Source organism: Miscanthus floridulus, chromosome 9, assembly GCF_019320115.1.
Source record: "Miscanthus floridulus cultivar M001 chromosome 9, ASM1932011v1, whole genome shotgun sequence".
NCBI lineage: Eukaryota > Viridiplantae > Streptophyta > Magnoliopsida > Poales > Poaceae > Miscanthus > Miscanthus floridulus.
In genome coordinates, this window is record NC_089588.1 from 110,164,560 (window position 1) to 110,179,036 (window position 14,477).

At 48.8% G+C, this 14,477-nt stretch overlaps 1 protein-coding gene and 2 pseudogenes across 1 annotated transcript; all 3 read right to left on the bottom strand.

Moving 5' to 3' along the window:
- Positions 1–821: 821 nt before the first annotated feature.
- Positions 822–2,285, bottom strand: LOC136480557 (aspartic proteinase nepenthesin-2-like). The gene is made up of 3 exons (XM_066478067.1): positions 2,282–2,285; positions 1,421–2,130; positions 822–827 (listed from the first exon to the last, which is right to left on the bottom strand). Exons 1-3 carry the CDS (start codon positions 2,283–2,285, stop codon positions 822–824), a joined length of 720 nt encoding a protein of 239 aa, XP_066334164.1.
- A 318-nt stretch (positions 2,286–2,603) lies between these two features.
- Positions 2,604–5,494, bottom strand: LOC136480558 (aspartic proteinase nepenthesin-1-like; annotated as a pseudogene).
- A 1,855-nt stretch (positions 5,495–7,349) lies between these two features.
- Positions 7,350–13,982, bottom strand: LOC136480559 (aspartic proteinase nepenthesin-1-like; annotated as a pseudogene).
- Between the last annotated feature and the right edge of the window lie 495 nt (positions 13,983–14,477).

Sequence of the window (14,477 nt, forward strand, 5' to 3'; positions counted from 1 at the left end):
TTAGATTGTTAAGGAGAACCAGAAACTTCACAAAGGCTCTGTTGAGATTGAAGATGACCTTGCTACTCTTGCTGATAAGGGTGTTTTTCCTGGGGATATTCTTTGGGTCAGAGACTCTGAAATCTATGAGAATCGTGACATAGCAGGTAAATAATAACAAAAAATGATGTGGCAAACCTTTTTTTTTAAAAAAAGAGAGGATGCTAATGGTTTTAAGCGTTTGCTGCTTATATGTTTCAGATGAAATTTCAGAACAGAAGGCTGATATGCTACAGGTTGAGGAAGGGTTTCGAGGAACTCTGTTGACATCAGGCGTCTCTGTTCAGCTTTGTCAGGACATAACATTTAGTGAATGAGTTCCGCATATCTACCGACTTGCTGTTTGAGCTTGCTAGGAGGTGATGGTGACTTGCTTATTCTTTGTTTTTATTTTATTATTACATATCGTTGCGTTCTCAATGAAGATATGCATTATGCACTGTCAAAAATTAGCAGCTGCTTCAAACCCCTATCATCTAGTACATATATTATTCACGTTCCAAACTATGCTCCATGGATGAAATCATTTTAGGAAACAACCGAGTTGAGATGTCAATTACTCACCACTGACCGCACCGCTACTCATTTCAACACCCTGTCTTTCAGCTTTGCATCTTTTGACTCTAACACATGGTCAGACATCTGAATTATGGTGGTTCTGGCAATCGCCCAGGTGCTGATGGTTTTACCTTCACTATTTTGGTAGCATAGTTTTTGAATTTTTTCTGGATGTTGGTTCTTCTGAACTTATACCTGTCATTAGTCTCTTAAATTTGTCGTCTTCATTTCTATGTCCAAGTGGTTATTAAGAGAATTATGTTGCCAGGAGCATGATGTGCATGCAGATATGGTGTACTTAAGAGTGTTTTGTATGGCAGCTATTAAACTGAAATATGCTGAGAAAAAATTTATTTTTTTTCTTTGGAAAATAGGTTTGCCGAGTGTAATTCCCAAAAACACTCGGCAAACAATAATGGTATGCTAAGAAAAAAAAATTCTTTGAAAAATAGGTTTGCCGAGTGTAATTCCCAAAAAACACTCGGTAAACAATAATGGTATGCTGAGAAAAAAATTATTACTTTTTCTTTGGAAAATAGGTTTCTCGAGTGTAATTCTCAAAAACACTCGGCAAACAATAATCCTTTGCCGAGTGTATTTTGGAAAAACACTCGGCAAACCACTTTTTTTGCCGAGTGTCAAATTTGACACTCGGCAAACCATTTGTCGAGTGCGCGATAAAAAAACACTCGGCAAATAGTTGTTTGTCGACACTGTAGATGTCGTATGCTGTTTGCTGAGTGTTACACTCGGCAAAGCCTTTGCCGAGTGTTTTTTTTTTTTTTGGTCTTTGCCAAGTGCCTGTGGCACACGGCAAAGTCACTATTTCCAGTAGTGCAGGTTCCACGAGGATCATGAAGATGGTGCCGGAATCCACGATCATGCCCACGGAGCCGTCGGCGCGCAGGTCGAAGGTGCCGTTCGGGATCGGCAAGCGTGCGTCGCCGAGCGATATGCCCTCGAGGGAGACGTAGTACCTTGACGGGCTGAACGGGCTCTGCAGGAGAGGCGTCGACTGCACGGCGGCGCTGCCAATGGGTGTCAGCTCGGCAAGGGAGCCGAACAACACTGGGCTGCCTAGACTGGTGTTGAAGAAGTCGGTGAGGCAGTGGGAGAACTTTCCGACCCCAAGCTGCGCCACCAGGGACAGGCTCCCGCGTCCCGGGCCGACGGTGCCGGTGGAGTTGTACGAGAGGCCGCCATTGTCGATGCCACAACCAAACGCGATGCCGCCGACGGAGAGTCCGGGCGCACCAGGGCTAGAGCCGAACGTGAGCGTCTCCGTGCCCAGGACACCGGCGGAGTTTGCGCCGTCGCCATAGGCGTATCGGTACCTGCAGGGTGAGCTAGCCGTGTAGTTGCGGCTCCAGATGGGCAGGCACGTGGCGCTGGAGCACGGCACGGCGGAGAAGCTTGACGAGGCGGCTGTGTCGTAGATGGCCGTGTCCTGCGGGAAGCAGAGCTTGCTCGGCTTGCACTGCGTCCAGGTGAGATCGCTGCCGGTGTCGGCCAGGGCGACGAACTTGTAGGGATCTTTTTAGATCTTGGTGCCATTCTATACAACATGTATAGCTCATTTTTCAGTGTGTGACCTTTGCCTAACCAAGAGAAAACTGAACACTGCATGGTCAAGGAATCATGTAAGATCTAGATGCCAAGCCATTGCCATAGTAAACATATATGCCCATCCTCACTGCAAGAAGTTATATATCCTACTACTACGACTCCATCTCCAAATTTGGTTCTTGATATGATTTTCTATCCTCTCGTCCCACAGCAATGCGCTGACTATCATTTACTTTCTCCGTTCTAAATTGTACTCCCCCCATTCCAAATTATCAGATGTTTTGTGCTTTTCTAGATACATTTCTTGTATCATATAGAAATGGTGTATATCTAATTGCACAACAAAAGCAATGTATTTTAAAAAAGCCAAAACGACTTATAGTGTATATCTAGATGCATAACAAAAGCTATGCATGTACAAAAGATAGTGTCACATAATTTCAGAGCTTACTACAGTCGGTGGGCACGAATGACAACTGCCCTACGGTGATGTCAAACAGCATCTGTATATTCTGCTGCTGGAAATTGCCCAGAACGGAAGAAGAAGCCGACGAGGACCCTGCAATGCTCAAGCAGAACGACGACGATTCCGGGTCAAAGTACATGTAGTTGTCCCTATGCAGCCTCATATCTGCACCTCCGGCGAAGTGCAGCACCATGTTCGGCATGGCCGGGAGCTCCGGTTCACCGGCCGGAGCCGGAAAGCATGGGCTGTCCAGGCTGGAGGCGTTCACCACCGGCTGACCGAGCACGCCGGCCACGTGGTCGACCACCACCCTGAAACCAGGTTCCACGAGTTTCGTGAAGATGGTAACGGAATCCACGATCATGCCCCTGGAGCCGTCGGCGCGCAGGTCGAAGGTGCCGTTCGGGATCGGCAAGCGTGCGTCGCCGAACGATATGCCCTCGAGGGAGACGTAGTACCTCGACGGGCTGAACGGGCTCTGCAGGAGCGGCGTCGACTTCACGGCGGCGCTGCCAATGGGTGTCAGCTCGGCAAGGGAGCCGAACAACACTGGGCTGCCTAGACTGGTGTTGAAGAAGTCGGTGAGGCAGTAGGAGAACTTGCCGACCCCAAGCTGCGCCACCAGGGACAGGCTCCCGCGGCCCAGGCCGACGGTGCCGGTGGAGTTGTACGAGAGGCCGCCATTGTCGATGCCACAACCAAACGCGATGCCGCCGACGGAGACTCCAGGCGCACCAGGGCTAGAGCCGAACGTGAGCGTCTCCTGCCCAGGACACCGGCGGAGTATGCGCCGTCGCCGTAGGCGTATCGGTACCTGCAGGGTGAGCTAGCCGTGCAGTTGCGGCTCCAGATGGGCAGGCACGTGGCGCTGGAGCACGGCACGGCGGAGAAGCTTGACGAGGCGGCGGTGTCGTTGATGGCCGTGTCCTGCGGGAAGCAGAACTTGCACGGCTTGCACTGCGTCCAGGTGAGATCGCTGCCGGTGTCGGCCAGGGCGACGAACGGCACCGGCGGCGTCCCGATGGCGAGCTCCATGATGTACTCGGCCTGGCCAGAGCGGAGCCTGGCGGGGCCAGCGTTCGAGCTGGTAGACATTGTGGAATAACGCGGTAGCATCGTGGACGCTCGGTGCCGGCTTCTGTGTGCAGCTCGGCTCATGAGTTCTGCCTTGGTGATGCGGCCATGGGAGTCAATATGGGTGAGCGTGGAGCGGTAGCCGGACGGTGGTGCCGCCGCCGAACAGCACAGTGAGGCTAGTAATATTAAGAGTAGTGTTAGGACTTGCATTGCTCCGGCCACTCATGATGTTTGCTGAGTGTTTTTATATTTACTGAGTGTATTCTTTCGGGCACTCGGCAAATAAGTTCTTCGTCGAGTGCTGCTCTAAAAAACACTCGGCAAAGAGGAGGTTTACCGAGTGTAAAAAAAACACTCGGCAAAGAGGGGGTTTGCCGAGAGTTTTCTTTTTTGTACTTGGCAAAGAAATAAAATCTTTTTTCTGGGAAAGAAGGAGAAGAAAAAAAATGAAAAAAAAAACTTTGCCAAGTGCCCAGATCAAGGACACTCGACAAAAGAAATAAAATCTTTTTTCTGGGAAAGAAGGAGAAGAAAAAAAATTGAAAAAAAACTTTGCCGAGTGGCCAGATCTAGGACACTCGGCAAAGGAAAAAAACTACTTACCGTGTAAAAAAGAGGCGGGAAAAAAATAAAAAACAAGCTTTGCCGAGTGCCCCCCATCCGACACTCGGCAAAGCAAAACTCCTACTATAACCCGGCCGCACCCACGCCCCCCCACCGCCCCTCCCCTTCTCCCCGTACGCCCCCTCGCCTTCTCCCCGCGCCGCGCCCGCACGCCCCCTCCCCTTCTCCCCGCACGCACCGCGCCGCCCCCTCCCCTTCTCCCAGCCGGCGGCCCCTCCCCTCCCGGCTGGATCTGGCGGCAGCCCGGCCACCCCTCCTTCCCCCGGCCGCCACTCCCTCCCCTTCTCCCCGGCGCCGCCCCCTCCACTCCTTCCCCAGATCCGATGGCGGCCCCTCCCCTCCCAGCCAGATCCGGTGGCAGCCCGGCAACCCCTCCTTCCCCTAGCCGCCTCCCCCTCCCCTTCTCCCCGGCGCCGCCCCTCCACTCCTTCCCCAGATCCGGCGGCGGCTCCTCCCCTCCCGGATCCTACGGCGTCCCGGCGGCCGCCCCTCCCCTCTCCCGGATCCGGCGGGTGGCGTGGCGGCGGGTGGCGTGCGGCGTGGCGGGCGGGTGGCGTGGTGGCGGGCGGCGTCCGGCGTGTGGCGGCAGCGAGCGTGGCGGCGTGGTGGGCGGCGGCCGGTGGCAATTTTTTTTATTTCTTGCGAAAAATGTTTGCCAAGTGTTTTTTGGGCACTCAGCAACGTCTTTGTCGAGTGCCCGACGAAAAACACTCAGCAAAGTTAGTTTGCCGATGAATTTTTTGCCGAGTGCCTTTACCGAGTGTTACACTCGGCAAACCCTTTGCCGAGTGTATTCGTGGCTTTGCCGTGTGCCCAGGGCACACGGCAAAGCTCCTGTTCCCGGTAGTGACCCTTGGATCTGACTAAATTTCTAATTAAGAGCTGCTGGATGAGCTTGAATAGTCATGTTCAAACTTGCAAAACTATTCATAGTTGAAGATCTAGCGGCTAAATTACTTTGATATCTTCCACTTGGAAGACTCTGACAATGGCATGAACACATAGAATAAATGACAACAGTAAGTACTACTTGTAGATTGTCATCAGCTGCTTATGGAAAGCGATGTGCACAATATATATTTAGCTCTACCAAACACATTCTGTTATATGCATCAACCTTGAGCACATACAGACATTGACATATATGGTCATCAGGATCGTCATCATTCTGTTATATAATCATCGATCAGGATCGTCACCATATACAGAGAATGAGATAGAGACATTCTGACAATTGCAAGATAACACAAACTAAATGACAACAGGAACTACTGGACCCTGAAAAAACTTGTCAAAATGCGATAGCACAAAATATTTAGAAATCTAATCAGACACATCATGTTATCAATCTTGAGCATATAGACGCAGATGTCTTCATCAGGAGCAGAAAAACCAATTCAGTGGAGTGGGCTACCCATTACTAATGTAATGTAATTGGTTCTAAGTGCCCAACCCCAACTTCTTGGCGCTGCTCCAGCCTCTAAACCTTTGGTACCACCATTTGTTGTTGTTGTTGTAAGATACATGAAAGAATCTGGACGAAGACAAAATGAACTGTTCAGGAAGGTGCCTTGTTTTGAATTCTCCCTCCACTGGCGTACCTTTGCATAGCCCAAATTACATAGAACATACTCCAAGAGTCTCTTTACATCCTTCCATATTGATAGAAATAAAGATTCCGGTGGAAAAATTCCCTGATATCTTTGACTAATATCCAAATATTGCCATCCACTATTCCTAGTTTCTTGCTTTGAAAATATGGAGTGAGCTACATCTCCAAAGTGTACACAAGATATAGAGAAGTTGATGGAGGGTGGAGATATACAGAGAACAATTTTATTAGAATAGCTCTCCAAATGAGGATTTACATGGTGCGTTCAGGAAAGAATGTTGCCGATGCTCTTAGGTCCTAGCGTGAAATCTCCCCAGTAATGTCTATGGATCTTGCTCTTCTTACTATACCTGGGAGACAGTGAAATTATACAGAGTGAAGATGATGATTAGATTCAAGCGTGTATATGTGAAATACAAATGTGTGTGCTTTCCTCTGCAAGCATCCATATATAGTCTTGATGATCGAGAACTTGAAATCTGATGTGTATCTTTGGAGAAGATGTATGCTAGAAAGCTCATGGTGGATGTTCTCTCCCTTTAGTGGTCTATCTTCTCAAGGCAAAATAGTTGCAATAATAATTAAGTATACTAGGTGGTTCCTCGTGCGTTGCTGCAGAAATTTCTTAAAAATTGGTTGTTGAGTTTTACATGAAATAGAAAGGCAGTAAACAAAAACCATTGCTTAACTATGAATCATACTTTGGATAGTAAACATACTTCTAGCATGAGAAAGTAGGTTGATAGAACTAAAATCGATCGGAGAAACTGGAATCATCCATACCCTAGTGCTTTACTAACCTGTTCAGCGATATCAGAGGACACACAATGATGGTAGCTCAAGGGATCTTGTGGGTGCAGTGATATGTCCAAGGATCAGAGACGCCACGAGATCATGATGGTAGCGGGTTGCTGCTGCATCAACCTTGTATAGCTGCAGCAGTGGTCATGTTGATGATTAGGGAATCTTATCTTTCACTCAATTCATGATTTTCTATACATTGTTAAATAATCCTTCCTAACATCCTTTTGAAATCTACCACAGATAATTAATCCCATCAGATAGCTCCAAGGTCCACTATGGTTCCTAAGAGTTGATGCAATCAATGATGTGACAAACACATCTCCTAATTGATAGTTATTACAATGTCATATCAATTTCCAAATCGGTGCTATATGCAAATTTCCGTTTAGTGGAAGAGCGTACCAAATCAGATAATTGTAGAGAGAACTATTGTTAAAGCTTGTTTAAATGTGCTTGCGGTACAACGGGTACTTTGTTTCTGACTTCTCATGCATTCGATTATAAGCTTTACACGAGGGAAAATCCAAATGTGGTAGTAGCAAGTAAAAGGATTGCTCAGATTTGGAAACGCCGGAATAATAATAATACCATATTGTTTAGATTTCAGAGCTTACTACAGTCGGTGGGCATGAATGACAATTGCCCTATGGTGATGTCAAACAGCATCTGTATATTCTGCTGCTGGAAATTGCCCAGCGAAGAAGCAGAAGCTGACCCCGTCCCAACAATGTTCAAGCGGAACGACGACTCCTCTTGGTTAAAGGACATGTAGTTGTCCCTAGGCAGCGTCATATCCGCACCGCCGGCGAAGTGCAGAACCATGTCCGGCATGTCCGGGAGCTGTCGCTCACCTGCTGGAGCTGGAAAGCATGGGCTGTCCAAGCTGGAGGCGTTCACCACCGGTTGGCCAAGCACGCCGGCCACGTGTGGATTTAGGTTCTTTGCCTCAGGCACTCGGCAAAGGCCAGATTGCACTCGGCAAAGTCTTTGCCGAGTGCGACACTCGGCAAAGAACACACGGCAAAAAATTGATCGGCAAAGCCCTCTTTGCCGAGTGTCTTTTATCGAGCACTTGGCAAAGGCTTTGCCGAGTGCTCCGGGGACACTCGGCAAAGAAAAGCAACCGTCACGGCGCCGGTCCCGTTAACGGTCACTTTGCCTAGTGCCAACCCAGCAGGCACTCGGCAAAGAGTTTTTATTTTTATTTTTACAAAATTTCTTTGCCGAGTGCCAACCTTCAGGCACTCAGCAAAGTTTTTTTATTTTTTTTAATTTCTTTGCCGAGTGCCCCCTGTCCGGCACTCGACAAAGTTTTATTTTTTTTTTAATTTCTTTGCCGAGTGCCCACTGCCCGGCACTCGGCAAAGTTTAATTTCTTTTTTTAAATTCGTTTGCCGAGTGCCCTCAGTCCGGCACTCGGCAAAGTTTGAATTTTTTTAAAATTTCTTTGCCGAGTGCCCTTTGTCCGGCACTCGGCAAAGTTTGAATTTTTTTTAAATTTCTTTGCCGAGTGCCATGGTCACAGCACTCGGCAAAGCTGGGAAAATGGTTTTGTGGACACCAATTTTTCCAGCTTTGCCGTGTGCTGTAACCATTGCACTCGGCAAAGGGGTCCTTTGCCGAGTGCAACACTCGGCAAAGTGACCCAAAACTGCAATTTTTAATTTTTTTTACATTCCATCATGACAAATAAATTCATACAAACATATATCACATATATATCTCATTCATCACATATATATCTCATTCATCACATATATATCACATCCATCACATATATATCTCATTCATCCACACATCCATCCGCACATATCACATCCATCACAATATATATCACATATATAATAATAAGTGCTCAAGTCCATCCAAATAAATACACAAGTCCATCAAAGTCCACAAGTGCATCACAAGTATATCACAAAGTGAACAACAAATGAAAAAAATACAACGTGCACTTATGTCGGCCAAGGCGACTGTGGTGAAGGCCCAGCTCCATCATTCGGAGGTGCATGAGGTGGATTATTCGAACCACCATCAAATGGAGACTGCACAAAGGAGAAAAGATTGCATGTGAGACAAGATTATTTGGATAGCTAATCTAGGAAGGTACAGGCCATACAAGCAAAGCACAAGCGAAAGTAAAAAACTTTCATACTCACATGAGTAGTTGTAGCTACAGGACGCGGAGGCGGAGGTGGAACCAACAGCCCAGGTGGCAGAGAGAAGCCCACACGTTGCCCAAGTCCTCGTAGGAACTCTGTAATGTCCGTCAGCCTCTGTGCCTAGGCCTGCCGCTCGGCCCGCTCAGCCTCCAGCTGGGCCGCCATCCTCTGCTGCCCGGCCTCCAGCTCCTGACGTTGCCTCTTTTCTTGTTCCAGTCGGGCCTGCACTATTTCACTCCAATGTTTTAGTAATGCAACGCTAATTAAGGTGTGTAAAGATCAATGTATGACGAGTAAAATAGGAATAACCTCGAGTGCGTCGACCCGGTGCTGTGCAGCGGTCAGCCATGTGCGAATGGCCGGGCTCTCGCTCGTGCTCTATGCTCGGATCTAGGAGAGAGAGGGAGTAGAGGCCGTGTCGATGACGCCGTCGCCAAGCCAGAACCGCTCATGCTTCTTGCCTTGCCCCACCCATCTGTTGCCAGCGCGACACATACATTACGAGCCTCATCTGCTTTGTCACGATGTTTGTCATTAAAGCGGATCCAAGCTTCACCATCGGATGGATATACCATCTTGTCAGGATTGTACCGTTTGCCATTTTTGTGCCATGTCATCTGTTTCGCGGATTCCTTGGTCATGTATAGCCGTTGGATCCTCGGTAGGAACGGAAGGCACCATAGGATTTTCACGGGGATCGTAAGTTGCCACTTCTGGCCATGATCAGAGTCTACCTCCAGGTACCTGGAGGATTTACACTTTGGACAGAACTTTGCATGCTCGTGTTCTTTCCTAAATAGGATGCACCCCTTTGGACAAGCATGTATCTGCTCATACAACATCTTAAGTGCTTGAAGGAGTTTCTGTGACTCGTACATGCTCTTTGGCAGAATGTGGCCCTCCGGAAGCAGGGTGCCAATCACGACCAACATCTTATCAAAGCTAGGTCGACTCAAGTTTAACTCGGACTTCAACCCCATTAAGCGTCCAATGGCATCCAGTTGAGACACCGTTGACCGATCGTGAAGGGGTTTCTGTGCCGAGTCCATCATGTCGTAGAACGCCTGTGTGACTGCCTCCATCTCCTCCTTCTCATGTCTCTCATCGAACTGTCCTTGGTGAAAGTCATCTAACATGTCTGGTACCCCCGCATCAGCATCAAAAGCCTCCACCCGTGGTCTCACCACCTCCTCTCTCATACGATGGGCTTCACCATGGTGGACCCACCGGGTGTAGTCTGACATAAATCCATTCTTCACAAGATGTTTACTCATTTCCACCTTATTTACCCTCCTCCTGTTTCCACATTTGCTGTAGGGACACAAAACTAGGCAATGTCCTTTAGCAGCCTTGCCAAATGCACTGTTCAAGAAAGCATCAGTCTTGTTCATCCATTCTGTGGTGTAATCACTCTGACTTCTCCAGCCCATGTACATCCACTGACGGTCATCCATCCTCTAACATATGTATCAGCGAGTAATGTAACCATCAATTGCATCTACATGGTGTTCCTACTATCTAATAGGTGAGGATAGGTCCTAATCCCACCCACGGATGCGTAGATGAGGTTAGTTTCCATGCTCTACTCCTATCCGAGATAGAATTTCGGCAGCACCTCCCCACTGTTCTCTAGATACACGTCCTGCCAAAGAAGAGTGCGTATCCGGAGAACTATAGGGAGGTGATGCCGAAACTCTGTCTCGGACCAGAGCAGACCTTGGAAACTAACCCATCTACGCATCCGCGGGCTGTCCAAAAAATGTGGATAACCCAAAACAGATACGATCATAGATATGCAAAGATATGCATACCTCCAACCGTATCTCTTTTGAACAGGAGACGCCTAACTAGGTTATGCGATCTACGGCCATGATACAGAAAGAGGGGTTATACCTAGGGTGGCGGAGGAGTCAGGCTAGCGGGGCAGTGGCGGGTCGGTGCAGTGGCGAGGCGGCGCGGTGAAGGCAAACCGGCACGGCGACGGGAACTCCAACTCAGCTCCGACGAGCTCTTCTCTACAAAAAATGGAACAAAATACTGTCATTTAAAAAAATTCGACCGAACCTCCCCTACATGGTGAGGTTTCCAAAACCTGCAAAAAACAACATCACGATGGCCGACAAGCACATGTCTTAAGAGAAGCCATGTAATTTGGATATCAATCCATGCAGAAGAATATATTCAAGTAGTACCACTACTTCTACTACTACTTCCACTATTGCTAATGCTACTACCACTACTACTACTACCACTAATTCTACTACTACTATTACCACTAGTTGTACTACTACTACCACTACTTCTAATACTACTACTACCACTAGCACTACTAGTACAACTAATACTACTACAACTATCACTACCACAACAACAAAAAGAGAGAAGCCATACCTGACGAGCGCTGGGGGTAGGGGCAGGCGGCGTCGGGGTCGGAGTCGGGGTCGTCGGAGTGGGGAACAGGGCCGGGGGCAGGGCGTGGGCACGTGGGTGCAGGCGCGGGGCGGCGGGGGCGGGGGCGGTGGCGGCGTGGGCGCGGCACGCGGCGCGAAGGCGGTTTCGGCGTGGGCGTGGGCATGGTGGCAGTGTGACTGGCCGACCGGCCGAATCGCTTAAGTCCTTAACCGCCCTTTGCCGAGTGCTGGATCAGGGAGGCACTCGGCAAAGATATAATTTTTTTAAAAAAAATTTCTTTGCCGAGTGTCCTAGATCTAGCACTCAGCAAAGATTAAATTTTTTTAAAAAATTTCTTTGCCAAGTGTCCCAGATCTGGCACTCGGCAAAATTTTTTTTAAAAAAAAATACTTTGCCGAGTGCCCCTAGCACGGCACTCGGCAAAGATTTATTTTTTTTAAAAAAAAAATGTCTTTTTAAAAAAAATTGCCGATTGCCCCTGGCCCGGCACTCGACAAATATTTGATTTTTTTTTAAAAAAATTTGCCGAGTGTCCCAGATATGGCACTCGGCAATTTTTTTTGTAAAAATGATTTGTCGAGTGCCCCTGGCACGGTACTCGGCAAAGATTTAAATTTCTTTTTTAAAATGTCTTTGCCGAGTGCCCTATTAAGGCACTCGGCAAAGAGAAATTTAAAAAAAATCAAAACCCTCTTTGCCGAGTGCCTTATTCATGGCACTCGGCAAAGACCCCCTTTGCCGAGTGCCATGCCCACTACCGGAAACAGGGCCGTTGCCAAGAGCCCACTACCAGAAACGCTTGTAACGGAGATGTCTGGGTTTGAAACCCACTCAATTGTTTATCACAGCCTATACATGCGATGAAATGACACATCGACAAGTTTCATGAATTTCAGACTTCGTTTCCATTTTATATAATTTAAAAATACTTTACACGCAAGTTCCTCGCCGTGTTCCGTGAAAACGATGCGCCAAATTTGGCATCTGTCATTGGATACGGTCTCACACCACATGCAATACCATGAATATGATTTTTTGAATCACTCAATTACAATATTCGATGCACCTGCAGTTCAAATTCGAATTACCGGGAAGAATTCAAGTAAATGAAATAAACTTATTAAATATAGCTAATAAAATAAAAAAGCTCTAAATTTTAATATGTACTTTAAGGTACAACAGTAAACCCATGGAAAAAATTTGGAAGCAAAAAAAAAATATATTTTGCCGAAGGCACAGAAACGACACTCGGCAAAGTAATTCTTTGCCGAGGGCCAAATTCTGACCCTCGGCAAAACAGACGACAGGTGAAGGCCGTTTGCCTGCCGTCATAGGTTGCCGACGGCCTTTCTTTGCCGACGGTCGGACCCTCGGCAAAGGGCCCGGTTGCCGAGAGGAATTATTTGCCGATGGTCTGGCCCTCGGCAAATATGGTTTTGCCGACGGCCTACCGTTGCCGAGGGCCGACTCTCGGCAAACCTTTCTTTGCCGAGAGTCCGACATTTGGCTCTCGGCAAAGACGTTGGCTCTTGGCAACGGCCCTGTTTCTGGTAGTGGGCATGGCACTCGGCAAAGGGGGTCTTTGCCGAGTGCCACGAATAAGGCACTCGGCAAAGAAGATCTTTGCCGGCAAAGAAGGTCTTTGCCGAGTGTCCGATTTTTGACACTCGGCAAAGCCTCTGTTTCCGGTAGTGACGAGGATCGCGATCATGCCCCCGGAGCCGTCGGCGCGCAGGTCGAAGGTGCCGTTGGGGATCCCAAGACGTGCGTCGCGGAGCGATGTGCCGTCGAGGGAGACGTAGACACGTAGTACCTCGACGGACTATACGGGTTCTGCAGGAGCGGCGTCGACTGCACGGCGGCGCTGCCAATGGGTGTCAGCTCGGCTAAGGAGCCGAACAACACTGGGCTACCAAGACTGGTGTTGAAGGAGTCGGTGAGGCAGTAGGAGAACTTGCTGACGCCATGCTGCGCCACGAGGGACAGGCTCCCGCGGTACAGGCCGACGGTGCCGGTGGAGTTGTACCAGAGGCCGCCGTTGTTGACGCCGCAGCCAAACGCGATGCCGCAGACGGAGACTCCGGGCGCACCAGGGATAGAGCCGAAGGTGAGCGTCTCCGTGCCCAGGACGCCGGCGGAGTATGCGCCGTCGCCGTAGGCGTATCGGTACCTGCAGGGTGAGCTAGCGGTGCAGTTGCGGCTCCAGATGGGCAGGCACGTGGCGCTGGAGTACGGCACGGGAGAGAAGCTAGACGAGGTGGCGGTGTCGTAGACAGGCGTGTCCTGCAGGAAGCAGAGCTTGCACGGCTTGCACTGAGTCTAGGTGAGGTCGCTGCCGGTGTCGGCCAGGGCGACGAACAGCACCGACGGCGTTCCCATGGCGAGCTCCATGAGGTACTCGGCTTGGCCGGACGAGCCGGGCGGGACCGGCATCCGAGCTGGTAGATAATTTGGAATAACGCGGAAGCATCGTGGATGCTCGGTGCCGGCTTCTGTGCGCGACTCGGCGCATGAGCTCTGCCTTGGTGAAGCCGCCATGGGAGTCAACGTGGGTGAGCATGGAGCGGTAGCCCGATGGCGGTGACGCCGCCGAGCTGCGTAGTGAGGCAAGTAATAAGAGGAAGGTTAGGAGTTGCATTGCACCCATGCATCGGATGAGCATGGATGACGGAAGCAAAGCAATGCTCGATTAATCACGGGTGCAGCAAGGCTTTTTGCTCCCGGTTGGGAAACCCCTTTAGTCCCGGTTTTCCAACCGGAGCACTAATCCGGGACTAAAGGTACCCTCCTTTAGTCCTGGCTTGACGCCCAGAACTAAAGCGGGACCTTTAGTCTCGGCTCGAAACACCAACCGGGAGTAAAGGGGGCCTCCAGGCCTGGCCAGGAACCGTCACGGGGCAGGACATTGAGTAAAGGGGTTGTACATATAATATGTGCATATATATATATATATATATATATATGTATATATATATGTATATATATATGTATGTATATATATATATATATATATATATATATATATATATATATATATATATATATATATATATATATATATTACAAAGGTTTGATTGATATATAAATTGTTTATGTCCTTAGCAATTCACTCCTCCATATTTGACATCCACGTTTCGTTTGGGTCATTATAGAACTC